The sequence below is a fragment of the Heterodontus francisci genome, unplaced genomic scaffold, assembly GCF_036365525.1.
Source record: "Heterodontus francisci isolate sHetFra1 unplaced genomic scaffold, sHetFra1.hap1 HAP1_SCAFFOLD_882, whole genome shotgun sequence".
In the NCBI taxonomy this organism is placed as follows: domain Eukaryota; kingdom Metazoa; phylum Chordata; class Chondrichthyes; order Heterodontiformes; family Heterodontidae; genus Heterodontus; species Heterodontus francisci.
This window is the reverse complement of record NW_027141635.1, coordinates 33519-55754: the sequence shown is the minus strand read 5'-3', so window position 1 is coordinate 55754 and position 22236 is coordinate 33519. Positions and strand designations below refer to the sequence as shown.

General features: G+C 59.9%; 1 protein-coding gene across 1 annotated transcript in view; it reads left to right on the top strand.

Annotated features, from left to right (window-relative positions):
* Positions 1-22236, top strand: part of LOC137364260 (integrin alpha-X-like) — a 43411-nt gene that overhangs the window by 4429 nt on the left and 16746 nt on the right. The window contains exons 6-18 of the mRNA XM_068027588.1: positions 6050-6164; positions 10042-10172; positions 10662-10807; positions 11126-11279; positions 11404-11554; positions 17378-17454; positions 18058-18181; positions 18288-18436; positions 19479-19619; positions 19783-19986; positions 20209-20339; positions 20663-20820; positions 21242-21393. Of these exons, the coding sequence (XP_067883689.1) occupies positions 6050-6164; positions 10042-10172; positions 10662-10807; positions 11126-11279; positions 11404-11554; positions 17378-17454; positions 18058-18181; positions 18288-18436; positions 19479-19619; positions 19783-19986; positions 20209-20339; positions 20663-20820; positions 21242-21393 (1833 nt within the window). The remainder of the gene's footprint in view (positions 1-6049; positions 6165-10041; positions 10173-10661; positions 10808-11125; positions 11280-11403; positions 11555-17377; positions 17455-18057; positions 18182-18287; positions 18437-19478; positions 19620-19782; positions 19987-20208; positions 20340-20662; positions 20821-21241; positions 21394-22236) is intronic.

Genomic DNA, 22236 nt, shown 5'->3' with positions numbered 1-22236 from the left:
CACCAGGGAGAACAGCCTTGTCTGTCCGAAAGACGGCCCCTCTGACAGTGCGGCACTCCCACAGTACTGACCCTCCGACAGTGCGGAGCTCCCACAGTACTGACCCTCCGACATTGCGGCACTCCCTCAGTACTGACCCTCTGACAGTGCGCAGCTCCCTCAGTACTGACCCTCCGACAGTGCGGCACTCCCTCAGTACTGACCCTCCGACAGTGCGGCACTCCCTCAGTACTGACCCTCTGACAGTGCGGCACTCCCACAGTACTGACCCTCCGACAGTGCGGAGCTCCCACAGTACTGACCCTCCGACAGTGCGGCACTCCCTCAGTACTGACCCTCCGACGCTGCAGCACTCCCTCAGTACTGACCCTCTGACAGTGCGCAGCTCCCTCAGTACTGACCCTCCGACAGTGCGGCATTCCCTCAGTACTGACCCTCCGACAGTGCGGCACTCCCTCAGTACTGACCCTCCGACGGTGCGGCACTCCCTCGGTACTGACCCTCCAACAGTGCGGCACTCCCTCAGTACTGACCCTCCGACAGTGCGGCATTCCCTCAGTACTGACCCTCCGACAGTGCGGCACTCCCACAGTACTGACCCTCTGACAGTGCGGCACTCCCTCGGTACTGACCCTCCGACAGTGCGGCACTCCCTCAGTACTGACCCTCCGACAGTGCGGCATTCCCTCAGTACTGACCCTCCGACAGTGCGGCACTCCATCAGTACTGACCCTCCGACGGTGCGGCGCTCCCTCGGTACTGACCCTCCGACAGTGCGGCGCTCCCTCAGTACTGACCCTCTGACAGTGTGACCCTCCCTCAGTACTGACCCCTCAACAGTGCAGAGCTCCCTCAGTACTGACCCTCCGACAGTGCGGAGCTCCCTCAGTACTGACCCTCCGACAGTGCGGAGCTCCCTCAGTACTGACCCTCCGACAGTGTGGCATTCCCTCAGTACTGACCCTCCGACAGTGCTGCACTCCCTCAGTACTGACCCTCCGACAGTGCGGAGCTCCCTCAGTGCTGACCCTCCGACAGTGTGGCATTCCCTCAGTACTGACCCTCCGACAGTGCTGCACTCCCTCAGTACTGACCCTCCGACAGTGCGGAGCTCCCTCAGTACTGACCCTCCGACAGTGCGGATCTCCCTCAGTACTGACCCTCCGACAGTGTGGCATTCCCTCAGTACTGACCCTCCGACAGTGTGACACTCCCTCAGTACTGACCCCTCGACAGTGCAGCGCTCCCTCAGTACTGACCCTCCGACAGTGCGGAGCTCCCTCGGTACTGACTCTCCGACAGTGCGGCGCTCCCTCAGTACTGACCCTCTGACAGTGCGGAGTTCCATCAGTACTGACCCTCCGACGGTGCGGCACTCCCTCAGTACTGACCCTCCGACAGAGTGACACTCCCTCAGTACTGACCCTCCGACAGTGCGGCGCTCCCTCAGTACTGACCCTCCGACAGTGCGGCACTCCCTCGGTACTGACCCTCCGACAGTGCAGCACTCCTTCAGTACTGACCCTCCGACAGTGCGGCGCTCCCTCAGTACTGACCCTCCGACAGTGCGGCACTCCCTCGGTACTGACCCTCCGACAGTGCGGCATTCCCTCGGTACTGACCCTCCGACAGTGCGGCACTCCATCAGTACTGACCCTCCGACGGTGCGGCGCTCCCTCGGTACTGACCCTCCGACAGTGCGGCGCTCCCTCAGTACTGACCCTCTGACAGTGTGACACTCCCTCAGTACTGACCCCTCAACAGTGCAGAGCTCCCTCAGTACTGACCCTCCGACAGTGCGGAGCTCCCTCAGTACTGACCCTCCGACAGTGCGGAGCACCCTCAGTCCTGACCCTCCGACAGTGTGGCATTCCCTCAGTACTGACCCTCCGACAGTGCTGCACTCCCTCAGTACTGACCCTCCGACAGTGCGGAGCTCCCTCAGTACTGACCCTCCGACAGTGCGGAGCTCCCTCAGTACTGACCCTCCGACAGTGCGGAGCTCCCTCAGTCCTGACCCTCCGACAGTGTGGCATTCCCTCGGTACTGACCCTCCGACAGTGCGGCGCTCCCTCAGTACTGACCCTCTGACAGTGTGACACTCCCTCAGTACTGACCCCTCAACAGTGCAGAGCTCCCTCAGTACTGACCCTCCGACAGTGCGGAGCTCCCTCAGTACTGACCCTCCGACAGTGCGGAGCTCCCTCAGTCCTGACCCTCCGACAGTGTGGCATTCCCTCAGTACTGACCCTCCGACAGTGCTGCACTCCCTCAGTACTGACCCTCCGACAGTGCGGAGCTCCCTCAGTACTGACCCTCCGACAGTGCGGAGCTCCCTCAGTACTGACCCTCCGACAGTGCGGAGCTCCCTCAGTACTGACCCTCCGACAGTGTGGCATTCCCTCAGTACTGACCCTCCGACAGTGCTGCACTCCCTCAGTACTGACCCTCCGACAGTGCAGCGCTCCCTCAGTACTGACCCTCCGACAGTGCGGAGCTCCCTCGGTACTGACCCTCCGACGGTGCGGCGCTCCCTCAGTACTGACCCTCCGACAGTGCAGCGCTCCCTCAGTACTGACCCTCCGACAGTGCGGAGCTCCCTCGGTACTGACCCTCCGACGGTGCGGCGCTCCCTCGGTACTGACTCTCCGACAGTGCGGCACTCCCTCAGTACTGACCCTCCGACAGTGCGGAGCTCCCTCAGTACTGACCCTCCGACAGTGCAGCACTCCCTCAGTACTGACCCTCCGACAGTGCGGCGCTCCCTCTGTACTGACCCTCTGACAGTGCGGAGCTCCCTCAGTACTGACCCTCCGACAGTGCGGAGCTCCCTCAGTACTGACCCTCCGACAGTGCGGCGCTCCCTCAGTACTGACCCTCCGACAGTGCGGCACTCCCTCAGTACTGACCCTCCGACAGTGCGGCACTCCCTCAGTACTGACCCTCCGACAGTGCGGCGCTCCCTCAGTACTGACCCTCCGACAGTGCGGCGCTCCCTCGGTACTGACTCTCCGACAGTGCGGCACTCCCTCAGTACTGACCCTCCGACAGTGCGGAGCTCCCTCAGTACTGACCCTCCGACAGTGCAGCACTCCCTCAGTACTGACCCTCCGACAGTGCGGCGCTCCCTCTGTACTGACCCTCTGACAGTGCGGAGCTCCCTCAGTACTGACCCTCCGACAGTGCGGAGCTCCCTCAGTACTGACCCTCCGACAGTGCGGCGCTCCCTCAGTACTGACCCTCCGACAGTGCGGCACTCCCTCAGTACTGACCCTCCGACAGTGCGGCACTCCCTCAGTACTGACCCTCCGACAGTGCGGCGCTCCCTCAGTACTGACCCTCCGACAGTGTGGAGCTCCCTCAGTACTGACCCTCCGACAGTGCGGAGCTCCCTCAGTACTGACCCTCCGACAGTGCGGCACTCCCTCAGTACTGACCCTCCGACAGTGCGGCGCTCCCTCAGTACTGACCCTCCGACAGTGCGGAGCTCCCTCAGTACTGACCCTCCGACAGTGCGGAGCTCCCTCAGTACTGACCCTTCGACAGTGCGGAGCTCCCCCAGTACTGACCCTCCGACAGTGCGGAGCTCCCTCAGTACTGACCCTCCGACAGTGCGGCGCTCCCTCAGTACTGACCCTCCGACAGTGCGGCACTCCCTCAGTACTGACCCTCCGACAGTGCGGCGCTCCCTCAGTACTGACCCTCCGACAGTGCGGAGCTCCCTCAGTACTGACCCTTCGACAGTGCGGAGCTCCCTCAGTACTGACCCTCCGACAGTGCGGAGCTCCCCCAGTACTGACCCTCCGACAGTGCGGAGCTCCCTCAGTACTGACTCTCCGACAGTGCGGCACTCCCTCAGTACTGACCCTCCGACAGTGCGGCACTCCCTCAGTACTGACCCTCCGACAGTGCGGCGCTCCCTCAGTACTGACCCTCCGACAGTGCGGCGCTCCCTCAGTACTGACCCTCCGACAGTGCGGAGCTCCCTCAGTACTGACCCTCCGACAGTGCGGAGCTCCCTCAGTACTGACCCTCCGACAGTGCGGCACTCCCTCAGTACTGACTCTCCGACAGTGCGGCACTCCCTCAGTACTGACCCTCCGACAGTGCGGCGCTCCCTCAGTACTGACCCCTCGACAGTGCGGAGCTCCCTCAGTACTGACCCCTCGACAGTGCGGAGCTCCCTCAGTACTGACCCTCCGACAGTGTGGAGCTCCCTCGGTACTGACCCTCCGACGGTGCGGCGCTCCCTCGGTACTGACTCTCCGACAGTGCGGCATTCCCTCAGTACTGACCCTCCGACAGTGCGGCGCTCCCTCAGTACTGACCCTCTGACAGTGCGGAGCTCCCTCAGTACTGACCCTCCGACAGTGCGGAGCTCCCTCAGTACTGACCCTCCGACAGTGCGGAGCTCCCACAGTACTGACCCTCCGACAGTGCGGAGCTCCCTCAGTACTGACCCTCCGACAGTGCGGCCCTCCCTCAGTACTGACCCTCCGACAGTGCGGCACTCTCACAGTACTGACCCTCTGACAGTGCGGAGCTCCCTCAGTACTGACCCTCCGACAGTGCGGAGCTCCCTCAGTACTGACCCTCCGACAGTGCGGCCCTCCCTCAGTACTGACCCTCCGACAGTGCGGCCCTCCCTCAGTACTGACCCTCCGACAGTGCGGAGCTCCCTCAGTACTGACCCTCCGACAGTGTGGAGCTCCCTCGGTACTGACCCTCCGACGGTGCGGCGCTCCCTCGGTACTGACTCTCCGACAGTGCGGCATTCCCTCAGTACTGACCCTCCGACAGTGCGGCGCTCCCTCAGTACTGACCCTCTGACAGTGCGGAGCTCCCTCAGTACTGACCCTCCGACAGTGCGGAGCTCCCTCAGTACTGACCCTCCGACAGTGCGGAGCTCCCACAGTACTGACCCTCCGACAGTGCGGAGCTCCCTCAGTACTGACCCTCCGACAGTGCGGCCCTCCCTCAGTACTGACCCTCCGACAGTGCGGCACTCTCACAGTACTGACCCTCTGACAGTGCGGAGCTCCCTCAGTACTGACCCTCCGACAGTGCGGAGCTCCCTCAGTACTGACCCTCCGACAGTGCGGCCCTCCCTCAGTACTGACCCTCCGACAGTGCGGCCCTCCCTCAGTACTGACCCTCCGACAGTGCGGCTCTCCCTCAGTACTGACCCTCCGACAGTGCGGCCCTCCCTCAGTACTGACCCTCCGACAGTGCGGAGTTCCCCCAGTACTGACCCTCCGACAGTGCGGCACTCCCTCAGTACTGACCCTCCGACAGTGCGGCACTCCCTCAGTACTGACCCTCCGACAGTGCGGAGCTCCCTCAGTACTGACCCTCCGACAGTGCGGCACTCCCTCAGTACTGACCCTCCGACAGTGCTGCACTCCCTCAGTACTGACCCTCCGACAGTGCGGCGCTCCCTCAGTCCTGACCCTCCGACAGTGCGGAGCTCCCTCAGTACTGACCCTCCGACAGTGCGGAGCTCCCTCAGTACTGACCCTCCGACAGTGCGGCGCTCCCTCAGTACTGACCCTCCGACAGTGCGGCACTCCCTCAGTACTGACCCTCCGACAGTGCGGCGCTCCCTCAGTACTGACCCCTCGACAGTGCAGAGCTCCCTCAGTACTGACCCCTCGACAGTGCAGCGCTCCCTCAGTACAGACCCTCCGACAGTGCGGAGCTCCCTCGGTACTGACCCTCCGACGGTGCGGCGCTCCCTCGGTACTGACTCTCCGACAGTGCGGCACTCCCTCAGCACTGACCCTCCGACAGTGCGGCGCTCCCTCAGTACTGACCCTCTGACAGTGCGGAGCTCCCTCAGTACTGACCCTCCGACAGTGCGGAGCTCCCTCAGTACTGACCCTCCGACAGTGCGGAGCTCCCTCAGTACTGACCCTCCGACAGTGCGGCACTCTCACAGTACTGACCCTCCGACAGTGCGGCACTCTCACAGTACTGACCCTCCGACAGTGCAGAGCTCCACATGAATTGATCGGTTATACTAACTCCTTGTCTTCGCTCTTTGCTCCAGGTCTGTGCTCCCTCGCTGTCCTACAGCTGCGGCCAAAACACCTACATCAATGGGATCTGTTACCAGTTTGACAGCACACTCACATCTGCCAAGAACCTAACACCTGCCTATCAAGGTTGAATAGCTGTCTTCCCCTGAACCTGCCCTCTCACCCTGTGTTTGTATCTGGCCCCTGTGTCTGGATATGTGTCTTGGTCTGCGGGTGGGACTGTGTCGGTGTGAGTGAGTGAGTGAGTGAGTGAGTGTCTGGTGTTGTGTCTGGTGTTCTGTCTGGGGCTGTGTCTGGTGTTCTGTCTGGGGTTCTGTCCGCGGCTGTGTCTGGTGTTCTGTCTGGGTTCTGTCCAGGGCTGTGTCTGGTGTTCTGTCCGGGGCTCTGTCTGGGTGCTGTGTCCGGTGCTCTGTCTGGGGGCTGTGTCTGGTGCTCTGTCTGGGGGCTGTGTCCGGTGCTCTGTCTGGGGGCTGTGTCCGGTGCTCTGTCTGGGGGCTGTGTCTGGTGCTCTGTCTGGGGGCTGTGTCGAGTGCTCTGTCTGGGGGCTGTGTTGAGTGCTCTGTCTGGGGGCTGTGTCCGGGGCTCTGTCTGGGGGCTGTGTTGAGTGCTCTGTCTGGGGGCTGTGTCTGGTGCTCTGTCTGGGGGCTGTGTCCGGTGCTCTCTCTGGGTGCTGTGTCCGGGGCTCTGTCTGGGGGCTGTGTCTGGTGCTCTGTCTGGGGGCTGTGTCGAGTGCTCTGTCTGGGGGCTGTGTCGAGTGCTCTGTCTGGGGGCTGTGTCCGGTGCTCTGACTGGGGGCTGTGTCTGGTGCTCTGTCTGGGGGCTGTGTTGAGTGCTCTGTCTGGGGGCTGTGCCCGGTGCTCTGTCTGGGGGCTGTGTTGAGTGATCTGACTGGGGGCTGTGTTGTGTGCTCTGTCTGGAGGCTGTGTCCGGGGCTCTGTCTGGGGGCTGTGTCCGGTGCTCTGTCTGGGGGCTATGTCTGGTGCTCTGTCTGGGGGCTGTGTCTGGTGCTCTGTCTGGGGGCTGTGTCGGGTGCTCTGTCTGGGGGCTGTGTTGAGTGCTCTGTCTGGGGGCTGTGTTGAGTGCTCTGTCTGGAGGCTGTGTCCGGTGCTCTGTCTGGGGGCTGCGTCTGGTGCTCTGTTTGGGGGCTGTGTTGAGTGCTCTGTCTGGGGCTGTGTCGAGTGCTCTGTCTGGGGGCTGTGTCGAGTGCTCTGTCTGGGGGCTGTGTTGAGTGCTCTGTCTGGGGGCTGTGTCTGGTGCTCTGTCTGGGGGCTGTGTTGAGTGCTCTGTCTGGGGGCTGTGTCGAGTGATCTGTCTGGGGGCTGTGTCCGGTGCTCTGACTGGGGGCTGTGTCTGGTGCTCTGTCTGGGGGCTGTGTTGAGTGCTCTGTCTGGGGGCTGTGTCTGGTGCTCTGTCTGGGGGCTGTGTTGAGTGCTCTGTCTGGGGGCTGTGTCTGGTGCTCTGTCTGGGGGCTGTGTTGAGTGCTCTGACTGGGGGCTGTGTCCGGTGCTCTGTCTGGGGGCTGTGTCCGGTGCTCTGTCTGGGGGCTGTGTTGAGTGCTCTGTCTGGGGGCTGTGTCCGGTGCTCTGTCTGGGGGCTGTGTCCGGTGCTCTGTCTGGGGGCTGTGTTGAGTGCTCTGTCTGGGGGCTGTGTCCGTTGCTCTGACTGGGGGCTGTGTCTGGTGCTCTGTCTGGGGGCTGTGTCCGGTGCTCTGACTGGGGGCTGTGTCTGGTGCTCTGTCTGGGGGCTGTGTTGAGTGCTCTGTCTGGGGGCTGTGTCCGGTGCTCTGTCTGGGGGCTGTGTCTGGTGCTCTGTCTGGGGGCTGTGTCTGGTGCTCTGTCTGGGGGCTGTGTCTGGTACTCTGTCTGGGGGCTGTGTCTGGTGCTCTGTCTGGGGGCTGTGTTGAGTGCTCTGTCTGGGGGCTGTGTCCGGTACTCTGTCTGGGGGCTGTGTCTGGTGCTCTGTCTGGGGGCTGTGTCCGGTGCTCTGTCTGGGGGCTGTGTTGAGTGCTCTGTCTGGGGGCTGTGTCCGGTGCTCTGTCTGGGGGCTGTGTCTGGTGCTCTGTCTGGGGGCTGTGTCCGGTGCTCTGTCTGGGGGCTGTGTCCGGTGCTCTGTCTGGGGGCTGTGTCCGGTGCTCTGTCTGGGGGCTGTGTTGAGTGCTCTGTCTGGGGGCTGTGTCTGGTGCTCTGTCTGGGGGCTGTGTCCGGTGCTCTGTCTGGGGGCTGTGTCCGGTGCTCTGTCTGGGGGCTGAGTCCGGTGCTCTGTCTGGGGGCTGTGTCCGGTGCTCTGTCTGGGGGCTGTGTCCGGTGCTCTGACTGGGGGCTGTGTCTGGTGCTCTGTCTGGGGGCTGTGTCCGGGGCTCTGTCTGGGGGCTGTGTCCGGTGCTCTGTCTGGGGGCTGTGTCTGGTGCTCTGTCTGGGGGCTGTGTTGAGTGATCTGTCTGGGGGCTGTGTTGAGTGCTCTGTCTGGGGGCTGTGTTGAGTGCTCTGTCTGGGGGCTGTGTCGGGTGCTCTGTCTGGGGGCTGTGTTGAGTGCTCTGTCTGGGGGCTGTGTCTGGTGCTCTGTCTGGGGGCTGTGTCTGGTGCTCTGTCTGGGGGCTGTGTCCGGTGCTCTGTATGGGGGCTGTGTTGAGTGCTCTGTCTGGGGGCTGTGTCTGGTGCTCTGTCTGGGGGCTGTGTCTGGTGCTCTGTCTGGGGCTGTGTCCGGTGCTCTGTCTGGGGGCTGTGTTGAGTGCTCTGTCTGGGGGCTGTGTTGAGTGCTCTGTCTGGGGGCTGTGTCCGGTGCTCTGTCTGGGGGCTGTGTTGAGTGCTCTGTCTGGGGGCTGTGTTGAGTGCTCTGTCTGGGGGCTGTGTCCGGTGCTCTGTCTGGGGGCTGTGTTGAGTGCTCTGTCTGGGGGCTGTGTTGAGTGCTCTGTCTGGGGGCTGTGTCCGGTGCTCTGTCTGGGGGCTGTGTTGAGTGCTCTGTCTGGGGGCTGTGTTGAGTGCTCTGTCTGGGGGCTGTGTCCGGTGCTCTGCCTGGGGGCTGTGTTGAGTGCTCTGTCTGGGGGCTGTGTTGAGTGATCTGTCTGGGGGCTGTGTTGAGTGATCTGTCTGGGGGCTGTGTTGAGTGCTCTGTCTGGGGGCTGTGTCGGTTGCTCTGTCTGGGGGCTGTGTCCGGGGCTCTGTCTGGGGGCTGTGTTGAGTGCTCTGTCTGGGGGCTGTGTCCGGTGCTCTGTCTGGGGGCTGTGTTGAGTGATCTGTCTGGGGGCTGTGTCGGTTGCTCTGTCTGGGGGCTGTGTCCGGTGCTCTGTCTGGGGGCTGTGTTGAGTGCTCTGTCTGGGGGCTGTGTTGAGTGCTCTGTCTGGGGGCTGTGTTGAGTGCTCTGTCTGGGGGCTGTGTCCGGTGCTCTGTCTGGGGGCTGTGTCCGGTGCTCTGTCTGGGGGCTGTGTTGAGTGCTCTGTCTGGGGGCTGTGTCCGGTGCTCTGTCTGGGGGCTGTGTCCGGTGCTCTGTCTGGGGGCTGTGTTGAGTGATCTGTCTGGGGGCTGTGCTGAGTGCTCTGTCTGGGGGCTGTGTTGAGTGATCTGTCTGGGGGCTGTGTCTGGTGCTCTGTCTGGGGGCTGTGTCCGGTGCTCTGTCTGGGGGCTGTGTTGAGTGCTCTGTCTGGGGGCTGTGTTGAGTGCTCTGTCTGGGGGCTGTGTTGAGTGCTCTGTCTGGGGGCTGTGTCCGGTGCTCTGTCTGGGGGCTGTGTCCGGGGCTCTGTCTGGGGGCTGTGTCCGGGGATCTGTCTGGGGGCTGTGCTGAGTGCTCTGTCTGGGGGCTGTGTTGAGTGATCTGTCTGGGGGCTGTGTCCGGTGCTCTGTCTGGGGGCTGTGTCTGGTGCTCTGTCTGGGGGCTGTGTTGAGTGCTCTGTCTGGGGGCTGTGTCCGGTGCTCTGTCTGGGGGCTGTGTCCGGTGCTCTGTCTGGGGGCTGTGTCCGGTGCTCTGTCTGGGTTTCTGCCTTGCCCCTGACCTCCGTTGCTCTCCACAGGCTGTCCCAAGGCCATGTTGGACGTCGCGCTCCTGATTGATGGTTCTGGGAGTATCAGTAATGCAGACTTCCAGAGGGTGAAGAATTTCATGCTGTCTGTGATCAAACTGCTGAAAGACAAGGACGTCCAGGTGAGAGAGACGATGGGACGAGGGCGATGCTCAGCAAAGTCCTCAATCTCGGATAATACAGAGACATGGGAAGGCCATTCGGCCCCTCAATCCTGTGCCGGCTCTTTGAAATCTCGATCCAATTAATCCCCCCCTGCTCTTTCCCCCCGCACCGTATCCCTGTATTCACTCCGCCGGAACTCCATCCTGATTTTAAACGCCCCGATTAAATCTCCTCTTAACCTTCTCCGCTCGACGGAGAACGATCCCAGACTCTCCCGGTCTCTCCCCGTCAACCCTTGCGAACGGTCCCTTCGCGACCCCTCGGACACCATCGCCGAATCCCCCCCACCCCCCGCTATCACCATCCCAGGGGGGGTTGGGTGGTCACCATCGACCAGGAGCCGGACTGGAGCAGGTCAGAGGCTGGGAATTCTGCGGGGTGGGGCGGCGGGCCGGTGGGGAAAGCAGCCGGGGTGATTAACCCTCTCCCCGCTATCCCCGCCGCAGTTTGCCGTCGTGCAGTTCTCTGACGAAGCCAGGACGGAGTTTGACTTCGACGCGTACAGGCGGAGTGCGGACAGGGAGCACCTGATCAACCTCATCCGGCAGATGAACTCCGTCACTTTCACTCCGACGGGGATCAAACACGTCACGTGCGTATCCGCGGACCGCGGCGGGAAGGGAGGGGTCGCGAAGACGGGTTCGGACCGCGCCCGGAGTTTCTGGGCGGAAGGAGATGCCGCCCTCGGAGGTTGGGGCGGAGGGGGAGGGGACAGAATGGGAGAGTAGGAGCGAGGGGCTGAAGGGCATTCCCCTGAAGGGTCACGGAAGAGGAGGGGAGCGGCGGAGGTGACGGAGATCGGGAGGGAGGGACGGAGGTGGGAAAAGCGGGAACTGGCCGAGGGTGGAGGTTTTGGTGCTGGAAGGTGGTGTTGGACCGAACCCCACTGTGCCCCTCCTCGTCCCTTCAGAGAGAAGATCTTCGTCGCGGAGCGGGGGGCTCGGCCGGACGCCATCTCTGTCATGATCGTGGTGACGGACGGCGAGTCAAATGACGTCGATGTGACTTTCGAGGAGGCCATCCGAGCAGCCAATGCCAAGAACATCCTTCGCTACGCAATCGGGGTCAGTGAGTCCGACACGCGGGCCCCTTCGCGCCCGTCAGCGGCCCGTGCTGCGCACCTCCCCGCCCCACCCCCCCCCCACCTCGACCGTTCCCCTTTCACCCGACTCCCCTTCTCCGTTTCAGGTGGGCGATGCTTTCAGCACCAAAAAGGCGACCGAGGAACTCGACATCATCGCCTCCAAGCCGTCCAAAGACTTTGTGTTCAAGGCAGACAGCTTCTCCGCGTTGGAGGGACTCAACAACAGAATAAAGGACAAAATCTTCGCCATCGAAGGTGAGGGACGGACCTCGGACCTCCGAGGGGAAGCAGGCATTTTACCTTGTCCGCCCAGGGAGAGCAGAGGAAAGAGGTCGGAAGCCAAGTGAATGCAAAGGATGAACACGGGCTCCCCAGTCTGTCCCCTCTCTATATCCCACTGTTCCCCAGTCTGTCCCCTCTCTATATCCCACTGTTCCCCAGTCTGTCCCCTTTCTATATCCCACTGTTCCCCAGTCTGTCCCCTCTCTGTATCCCACTGTTACCCAGTCTGTCCCCTCTCTATATCCCACTGTTCCCCAGTCTGTCCCCTCTCTATATCCCACTGTTACCCAGTCTGTCCCCTCCCTGTATCCCACTGTTCCCCAGTCTGTCCCCTCTCTATATCCCACTGTTCCCCAGTCTGTCCCCTCTCTATATCCCACTGTTCCCCAGTCTGTCCCCTCTCTATATCCCACTGTTACCCAGTCTGTCCCCTCCCTGTATCCCACTGTTCCCCAGTCTGTCCCCTCTCTATATCCCACTGTTCCCCAGTCTGTCCCCTCTCTATATCCCACTGTTCCCCAGTCTGTCCCCTCTCTATATCCCACTGTTACCCAGTCTGTCCCCTCCCTGTATCCCACTGTTCCCCAGTCTGTCCCCTCTCTATATCCCACTGTTCCCCAGTCTGTCCCCTCTCTATATCCCACTGTTCCCCAGTCTGTCCCCTCTCTATATCCCACTGTTACCCAGTCTGTCCCCTCCCTGTATCCCACTGTTCCCCAGTCTGTCCCCTCTCTATATCCCACTGTTCCCCAGTCTGTCCCCTCTCTATATCCCACTGTTCCCCAGTCTGTCCCCTCTCTATATCCCACTGTTACCCAGTCTGTCCCCTCCCTGTATCCCACTGTTCCCCAGTCTGTCCCCTCTCTATATCCCACTGTTCCCCAGTGTGTCCCCTCTCTGTATCCCACTGCTCCCCAGTCTGTCCCCTCTCTATATCCCACTGTTCCCCAGTCTGTCCCCTCTCTATATCCCACTGTTCCCCAGTCTGTCCCCTCTCTATATCCCACTGTTCCCCAGTCTGTCCCCTCTCTATATCCCACTGTTCCCCAGTCTGTCCCCTCTCTATATCCCACTGTTCCCCAGTCTGTCCCCTCTCTATATCCCACTGTTACCCAGTCTGTCCCCTCTCTATATCCCACTGTTCCCCAGTCTGTCCCCTCTCTATATCCCAATGTTCCCCAGTCTGTCCCCTCTCTATATCCCACTGTTCCCCAGTCTGTCCCCTCTCTATATCCCACTGTTCCCCAGTCTGTCCCCTCTCTATATCCCACTGTTCCCAGTCTGTCCCCTCTCTATATCCCACTGTTCCCCAGTCTGTCCCCTCTCTATATCCCACTGTTCCCCAGTCTGTCCCCTCTCTATATCCCACTGTTCCCCAGTCTGTCCCCTCTCTATATCCCACAGTTACCCAGTCTGTCCCCTCTCTATATCCCACTGTTACCCAGTCTGTCCCCTCTCTATATCCCACTGTTCCCCAGTCTGTCCCCTCTCTATATCCCACTGTTCCCCAGTCTGTCCCCTCTCTATATCCCACTGTTCCCCAGTCTGTCCCCTCTCTATATCCCACTGTTCCCCAGTCTGTCCACTCTCTATATCCCACTGTTCCCCAGTCTGTCCCCTCTCTATATCCCACTGTTCCCCAGTCTGTCCCCTCTCTATATCCCACTGTTCCCCAGTCTGTCCCCTCTCTATATCCCACTGTTCCCCAGTCTGTCCCCTCTCTATATCCCACTGTTCCCCAGTCTGTCCCCTCTCTATATCCCACTGTTCCCCAGTCTGTCCCCTCTCTATATCCCACTGTTCCCCAGTCTCTCCCCTCTCTATATCCCACTGTTCCCCAGTCTGTCCCCTCTCTATATCCCACTGTTACCCAGTCTGTCCCCTCTCTGTATCCCACTGTTCCCCAGTCTGTCCCCTCTCTCTATCCAACTGTTACCCAGTCTGTCCCCTCTCTATATCCCACTGTTCCCCAGTCTGTCCCCTCTCTATATCCCACTGTTCCCCAGTGTGTCCCCTCTCTATATCCCACTGTTCTCCAGTCTGTCCCCTCTCTGTATCCCACTGTTCCCCAGTCTGTCCCCTCTCTATATCCCACTGTTACCCAGTCTGTCCCCTCTCTATATCCCACTGTTCCCCAGTCTGTCCCCTCTCTATATCCCACTGTTCTCCAGTCTGTCCCCTCTCTATATCCCACTGTTCCCCAGTCTGTCCCCTCTCTATATCCCACTGTTCTCCAGTCTGTCCCCTCTCTGTATCCCACTGTTCCCCAGTCTGTCCCCTCTCTATATCCCACTGTTCCCCAGTCTGTCCCCTCTCTATATCACACTGTTCCCCAGTCTGTCCCCTCTCTATATCCCACTGTTCCCCAGTCTGTCCCCTCTCTATATTCCACTGTTCCCCAGTCTGTCCCCTCTCTATATCCCACTGTTCCCCAGTCTGTCCCCTCTCTATATCCCACTGTTCCCCAGTCTGTCCCCTCTCTATATCCCACTGTTCCCCAGTCTGTCCCCTTTCTGTATCTCACTGTTCCCCAGTCTGTCCCCTCTCTGTATCCCACTGTTCCCCAGTCTGTCCCCTCTCTATATCCCACTGTTCCCCAGTCTGTCCCCTCTCTATATCCCACTGTTCCCCAGTCTGTCCCCTTTCTGTATCTCACTGTTCCCCAGTCTGTCCCCTCTCTGTATCCCACTGTTCCCCAGTCTGTCCCCTCTCTGTATCCCACTGTTCCCCAGTCTGTCCCCTCTCTATATTCCACTGTTCCCCAGTCTGTCCCCTCTCTATATCCCACTGTTCCCCAGTCTGTCCCCTCTCTATATCCCACTGTTACCCAGTCTGTCCCCTCTCTATATCCCACTGTTCTCCACTCTGTCCCCTCTCTATATCCCACTGTTCCCCAGTCTGTCCCCTCTCTATATCCCACTGTTCCCCAGTCTGTCCCCTCTCTATATCCCACTGTTCCCCAGTCTGTCCCCTCTCTATATCCCACTGTTCTCCAGTCTGTCCCCTCTCTATATCCCACTGTTCCCCAGTCTGTCCCCTCTCTATATCCCACTGTTCCCCAGTCTGTCCCCTCTCTATATCCCACTGTTCTCCAGTCTGTCCCCTCTCTGTATCCCACTGTTCCCCAGTCTGTCCCCTCTCTGTATCCCACTGTTCTCCAGTCTGTCCCCTCTCTGTATCCCACTGTTCCCCAGTCTGTCCCCTCTCTATATCCCACTGTTCTCCAGTCTGTCCCCTCTCTATATCCCACTGTTCCCCAGTCTGTCCCCTCTCTGTATCCCACTGTTACCCAGTCTGTCCCCTCCCTATATCCCACTGTTCCCCAGTCTGTCCCCTCTCTATATCCCACTGTTCCCCAGTCTGTGCCCTCTCTATATCCCACTGTTCCCCAGTCTGTCCCCTCTCTATATCCCACTGGTCTCCAGTCTGTCCCCTCTCTATATCCCACTGTTCCCCAGTCTGTCCCCTCTCTGTATCCCACTGTTACCCAGTCTGTCCCCTCCCTGTATCCCACTGTTCCCCAGTCTGTCCCCTCTCTATATCCCACTGTTCCCCAGTCTGTCCCCTCTCTGTATCCCACTGTTCCCCAGTCTGTCCCCTCTCTGTATCCCACTGTTCCCCAGTCTGTCCCCTCTCTGTATCCCACTGTTCCCCAGTCTGTCCCCTCTCTGTATCCCACTGTTCCCCAGTCTGTCCCCTCTCTGTATCCCACTGTTCCCCAGTCTGTCCCCTCTCTGTATCCCACTGTTCCCAGTCTGTCCCCTCTCTGTATCCCACTGTTCCCCAGTCTGTCCCCTCTCTATATCCCACTGTTCTCCAGTCTGTCCCCTCTCTATATCCCACTGTTCCCAGTCTGTCCCCTCTCTGTATCCCACTGTTCCCCAGTCTGTCCCCTCTCTATATCCCACTGTTCCCCAGTCTGTCCCCTCTCTATATCCCACTGTTCCCCAGTCTGTCCCCTCTCTATATCCCACTGTTCCCCAGTCTGTCCCCTCTCTATATCCCACTGTTCCCCAGTCTGTCCCCTCTCTATATCCCACTGTTCCCCAGTCTGTCCCCTCTCTATATCCCACTGTTCCCCAGTCTGTCCCCTCTCTATATCCCACTGTTCCCCAGTCTGTCCCCTCTCTATATCCCACTGTTCCCCAGTCTCTCCCCTCTCTATATCCCACTGTTCCCCAGTCTGTCCCCTCTCTATATCCCACTGTTCTCCAGTCTGTCCCCTCTCTATATCCCACTGTTCCCCAGTCTGTCCCCTCTCTATATCCCACTGTTACCCAGTCTGTCCCCTCCCTGTATCCCACTGTTCCCCAGTCTGTCCCCTCTCTATATCCCACTGTTCCCCAGTCTGTCCCCTCTCTATATCCCACTGTTCCCCAGTCTGTCCCCTCTCTATATCCCACTGTTCTCCTGTCTGTCCCCTCTCTATATCCCACTGTTCCCCAGTCTGTCCCCTCTCTATATCCCACTGTTCTCCAGTCTGTCCCCTCTCTATATCCCACTGTTCCCCAGTCTGTCCCCTCTCTATATCCCACTGTTCCCCAGTCTGTCCCCTCTCTATATCCCAGTTTTCCCCAGTCTGTCCCCTCTCTATATCACACTGTTCCCCAGTCTGTCCCCTCTCTATATCCCACTGTTCCCCAGTCTGTCCCCTCTCTATATCCCACTGTTCCCCAGTCTGTCCCCTCTCTATATCCCAGTTTTCCCCAGTCTGTCCCCTCTCTATATCCCACTGTTCCCCAGTCTGTCCCCTCTCTGTATCCCACTGTTCCCCAGTCTGTCCCCTCTCTATATCCCACTGTTACCCAGTCTGTCCCCTCTCCATATCCCACTGTTCCCCAGTCTGTCCCCTCTCTATATCCCACTTTTCCCCAGTCTGTCCCCTCTCTATATCCCAGTTTTCCCCAATCTGTCCCCTCTCTATATCCCACTGTTCCCCAGTCTGTCCCCTCTCTGTATCCCACTGTTCCCCAGTCTGTCCCCTCTCTATATCCCACTGTTCCCCAGTCTGTCCCCTCTCTATATCCCAGTTTTCCCCAGTCTGTCCCCTCTCTATATCCCACTGTTCCCCAGTCTGTCCCCTCTCTATATCCCAGTTTTCCCCAGTCTGTCCCCTCTCTATATCCCACTGTTCCCCAGTCTGTCCCCTCTCTGTATCCCACTGTTCCCCAGTCTGTCCCCTCTCTATATCCCACTGTTACCCAGTCTGTCCCCTCTCTGTATCCCACTGTTCCCCAGTCTGTCCCCTCTCTATATCTCACTGTTCCCCAGTCTGTCCCCTCTCTATATCCCACTGTTCCCCAGTCTGTCCCCTCTCTATATCCCACTGTTCCCCAGTCTGTCCCCTCTCTATATCCCACTGTTCCCCAGTCTGTCCCCTCTCTGTATCCCACTGTTCCCCAGTCTGTCCCCTCTCTGTATCCCACTGCTCCCCAGTCTGTCCCCTCTCCGTATCCCACTGTTCCCCAGTCTCTCCCCTCTCTATATCCCACTGTTCCCCAGTCTCTCCCCTCTCTATATCCCACTGTTCCCCAGTCTGTCCCCTCTCTATATCCCACTGTTCCCCAGTCTCTCCCCTCTCTATATCCCACTGTTCCCCAGTCTCTCCCCTCTCTGTATCCCACTCTATCCCAGTGTGACCCTATATGTCACCCCTGTCTTTTTCTATCAAAACTCAAGATTGGTCCACTCTCCATTTCCCTCCTGTTTCCTTCTTCTGCTATTCTCATCTACCCCACCACACACTCCCCCTTTTATGTAACTACCTTTTAATCTTGTCACTCTCAATCCTTTCAGGAACTGGCCAATCGTCAGGAGAAAGTACTTTCAAGTTAGAGTTGGCACAAACGGGATTCAGTTCTTTGTTCACCTCAGTGAGTATGGGTCCTTGGTGGAAAATTCCAGGCATTATCGAGTCGGAAAGGCCGAGTCACTTGGCCATTGACACTGTGTTGATCCCTGAACTAATCCCACTGCCCCGCTCTCTCCCCGTAGCCCAGTATCAATCCCAAACTAATCCCACTGCCCCGCTCTCTCTCCCCATATCCCTGTATCGATCCCCAAACTAATCCCACTGCCCCGCTCTCTCCCCATAGCCCTGTATCAATCCCCAAACTAATCCCACTGCCCCGCTCTCTCCCCATAGCCCTGTATCAATCCCCAAACTAATCCCACTGCCCCGCTCTCTCCCCGTATCCCCGTATCGATCCCCAAACTAATCCCACTGCCCCGCACTCTCTCCCCATATCCCTGTATCAATCCCCAAACTAATCCCACTGCCCCGCTCTCTCTCCCCATATCCCTGTATCAATCCCCAAACTAATCCCACTGCCCCGCTCTCTCCCCATATCCCTGTATCAATTCACAAACTAATCCCACTGCCCCGCTCTCTCTCCGTAGCCCCGTATCAATCCCGCGCTCTGTCACTCTGGAATCGGGGAAAGGAACTCTCTCACGTTTTCTCTTGTCCCTCACAGGACTCCATCACTCTGGGGGCTGTTGGGGCTTTTGATTGGTCGGGAGCACTCGTTGAGATGCGTGTTGACAAGACTACTGTTGTAAACATGTCAGCAACAGATGACACAGTGAATGCCTACCTCGGTAAGAGGCTCTCTTAATATCTCCCTCAGTCTCTCTCCCCCCCCGCCTCGTTGTTGCCTCCTCTCCTTACACAATGTGTCGCCTCTCCCTCCCCTCCTTCTCTCAGGGTACTCGCTGGCCGAGGCACGGAGACAGGGCCAACGCTATTGCCTCGTCGGGGCCCCCCGCTACAAACACGTCGGACGGGTGGTCGTCTTCCGGCGGGACTCCCGGGACACCACATGGTCGGCGGAACAGAACATCGAGGGCCAACAGGTGGGTAACTGAGCTCCGGGCTGTGAAGCCAAAATTGGGCCGAGAAGCACCCCCACCCACACCGCCCCCCCCACCCCCCGATCACCCGGGTCTGAGGGAGCACCGCGCTGTCGGAGGGTCAGTACTGAGGGAGTGTCACACTGTCGGAGGATCAGTACTGAGGGAGCGCCGCACTGTCGGAGGATCAGTACTGAGGGAGTGCCGCACTGTCAGAGGGTCAGTACTGAGGGAATGTCACACTGTCATAGGGTCAGTACTGAGGGAGTGCTGCACTGTCGGAGGGTCAGTACTGAGGGAGTGTCACACTGTCAGAGGGTCAGTACTGAGGGAGTGTCACACTGTTAGAGGGTCAGTACTGAGGGAGTGTCACACTGTTAGAGGGTCAGTACTGAGGGAGTGTCACACTGTCGGAGGGTCAGTACTGAGGGAGTGTCACACTGTCAGAGGGTCAGTACTGAGGGAGTGTCACACTGTCAGAGGGTCAGTACTGAGGGAGTGTCACACTGTCGGAGGGTCAGTACTGAGGGAGTGTCACACTGTTAGAGGGTCAGTACTGAGGGAGTGTCACACTGTCGGAAGGTCAGTACTGAGGGAGCGCCGCACTGTCGGAGGATCAGTACTGAGGGAGCGCCGCACTGTCGGAGGATCAGTACTGAGGGAGGGCCGCACTGTCGGAGGATCAGTACTGAGGGAGTGCTGCACTGTCGGAGGGTCAGTACTGAGGGAGTGCTGCACTGTCGGAGGGTCAGTATTGAGGGAGCGCCGCACTGTCGGAGGATCAGTACTGAGGGAGTGCTGCACTGTCGGAGGGTCAGTACTGAGGGAGTGCTGCACTGTCGGAGGGTCAGTACTGAGGGAGTGTCACACTGTCGGAGGGTCAGTACTGAGGGAGTGTCACACTGTCGGAGGATAAGTACTGAGGGAGTGCCGCACTGTCAGAGCGTCAGTACTGAGGGAGTGTCACACTGTTAGAGGGGGGAGCAGACACTGTGTCCATCCTTGCGAGAGGCCTGACTGCTCTCCTGATTCCCTGCCCCGTTAGATCGGATCCTACTTCGGGATGGAGCTGCTTGCTGTGGATCTGGAGGGCGATGGGGAGACCGACTGGGTGATGATCGGAGCTCCCCTCTACCACGAAGCTGGGGTTGGGGGTCAAGTGTGGCTGTGCGCCGTCTCCGCCCAGGTAAGCGCGGCGGGAAGCGAGAAGGCCTGCAGTGCTGTATCACCGGTGACCCCGAGAGGGCGTCTCTGCCAACGAGGCGAACCGGTCATGTTTGGGCCGCCTGAACTCTTAACGCTCTCTCTCTCTCTCTCTCCGCTCACTCTGCCCCCTCCCCTCCACACAGGGCAATTTCTCCTGCCACCTAACCCTCCGGGGGAAGGCCGGGGACGGACTGGGCCGCTTCGGCAGCGCCTTGGCGGCGCTGGGGGACCTGAACGGGGACGGACTGCGCGAGGTGGCCGTGGGGGCGCCGCTGGAGGACGGACACCGCGGCTGCGTCTACATCTACCGCGGGAGCAGGACCGGAATCGGCCCCGGCTACAGCCAGGTCAGAGGTCAGCCCGGGGGGAGGGCGGGGGAGGGGAGGGGGCGGGGGCTCGAGGTCAGGGGTCAGCGGAGGTAGAGAGGGGACACTCTCGTTTCCTCTCTCCCGCTCGGCCTCACTCTCTCTATCCCTCCTTCACACATTCCCCTAGTCCCCACATCACAGACTGACTCCCCTTCATTCTGAATCCACCTCCCCCTTCTCTTTTTCACCCACCCCCGACAGAGAATCGCTGGGTCCCGGACAGCCCCGGAACTGAAATATTTTGGGACATCGATCGACGGGCGGATGGACCTGACTCGAGACGGACTGACGGATCTGCTGATCGGAGCCCGGGGCGGGGCTGTGATATTGAGGTAAGAACCATCTAACCCCACCCGTTACCTCCGTTTTATTTTTATCTTCTTTCCTGCAGCTCTCTCTCTCTCTCTCTCTGGCCAGCAACAAATCCTGCACCTGACTGCAGCACGGTCAGCTGCACTGCATTGATGCTTTCAGTGCTCAGCAGTCGCAATCAGGCAGCAGCCAACTCCAGTGCTGTACCTGCCTTGGACGTGTTTGATGGGGGCGGGGGGGGGGGGGGGGGGAAACAGTGTGGAGGGAGCTTTACTCTGTATCTAACCCCCGTGCTATTCGTGACCACTTGCCTTGCCCTGACGCTGTGACCTTTCACCTGAAGGTCAGCACCGGTCCTGAGGGTCACGACGAACGTGACATTCGAGCCCGCGGAGATCCCGCTGGCAGCCTTCGAGTGCAGTGCGGGTGGGAGCGGCCAGAGGCTGCACGTCGACCTCCATCTCTGCTTTCACCTCGAGAAGATAACACGCGATGGCCTGGGTGAGTCTGAAAATCCTCGGGTGACTCCCGACAGCTTCTCCACGAGGGTCCGCGGCATGGCCGGGAGTGAGGGAGGCACTCCTTGCTGGCTTGGCCGGAGTCAGTGAGGGCGAGGAGGGTGAGTGAGGGTGCTGGTCATGGTGGGGGGGGGGGGGTAGGGAAAGAGAGGGAGTGAAAGAGTGGGAGTGGGGTTAGGAAGAACGAGAGAGAGAAAGCCGGGGTGGTGGGGGGGAACACGGCGGTGGTGGGGAGGGGGAGGGAGAGGGAAGTGAGGGAAGAGAGATGGAGGGGGGGTAGAGAGAGGGAGGGGGAGAGAGATGGAGGGGGAGAGAGAGGGAGATTGGACGCAACACTCCAGTGTTTCACGTCGAGGTGAACCGTGACTCCCCGGCTAACGGGCCCCTCTCTTCGGATCCCTCAGGTTCCCTCAGCGCATCCCTCAACTACACCTTGGCTCTGGATGAGGGCAGGCAGGAGAGCAGGGCGGAGTTTGGAGCGAAGGGCAGGACCTCGGCGTCGCAGTTCTCCCTCGAGATGGGCGACGCCTGCCAGCGCCATCGAGTGAACCTCCTGGTGAGTGCCGGTCACGGAGCCGTGCGGTCCTCGCGGTGCAGGAAGGGACCCGGTCGCTCCCGTTCCACCCTCCGCCACCCACCCCCCCCCACCCCCACCCCGCTCGATCCCACCATTGTTTACTGCCCGTCCTTGCGAAATCGCTCACCGTCTCCGCGTCCTCCGCCCTCGTAGGCGGCGAGTTCCCGCTCTTTACCACACGTCGTGTAAAAACAGTTCTCCCTCACGCTTCCCGTCCCCCGCATCTCTTGCCCGAAATCTCCAATCTGTGTCGCCCCCCCCCCCGCCCCTCCCCGAGTCCTTGTACCCACAGCTAATGGGAACAGCTTTACTTTGTCCACGTTATCTAAACCTGTCAGAATCTCCTACCCCTCGATCAAATCTCCCCCCCTCGATCTCCTTCGCTCCGGGGAGAACAACCCCACCCCCCAGTATCTCCAACCTAACCTTGTAACTAAAATCCCCCCCATTCTGGTAAATCTCCTCCACACCCTCTCAGGGACCCTCAAATCCTTCCCCCAGTCTGGCGACCGCGACTGGACACAATACACCAGTTGTGGCCGAACCAGAGCTTTATAAAGGTTCGGCACAAAGTCCCTGCTTTTGTACTCAATGCCTCTATTTATGAAGCCCAAGATCCCGTCTGTTTTCCTAACCCACTCTCTCAATATGTCCTGCCGCCTGCAGAGATCGATGCACACACAACCCCTGGGTCACTCTGTCCCTGCACACTCTTTCGAACCGTGCCATGATGTGTGAAGAGTTTTGAGCATTGCAGGAATTGAGGGGAGTGTGCGGGAAGGTGCGGTTGAGGTCGATGATCCTGCGGACTGGGGCTAGCAG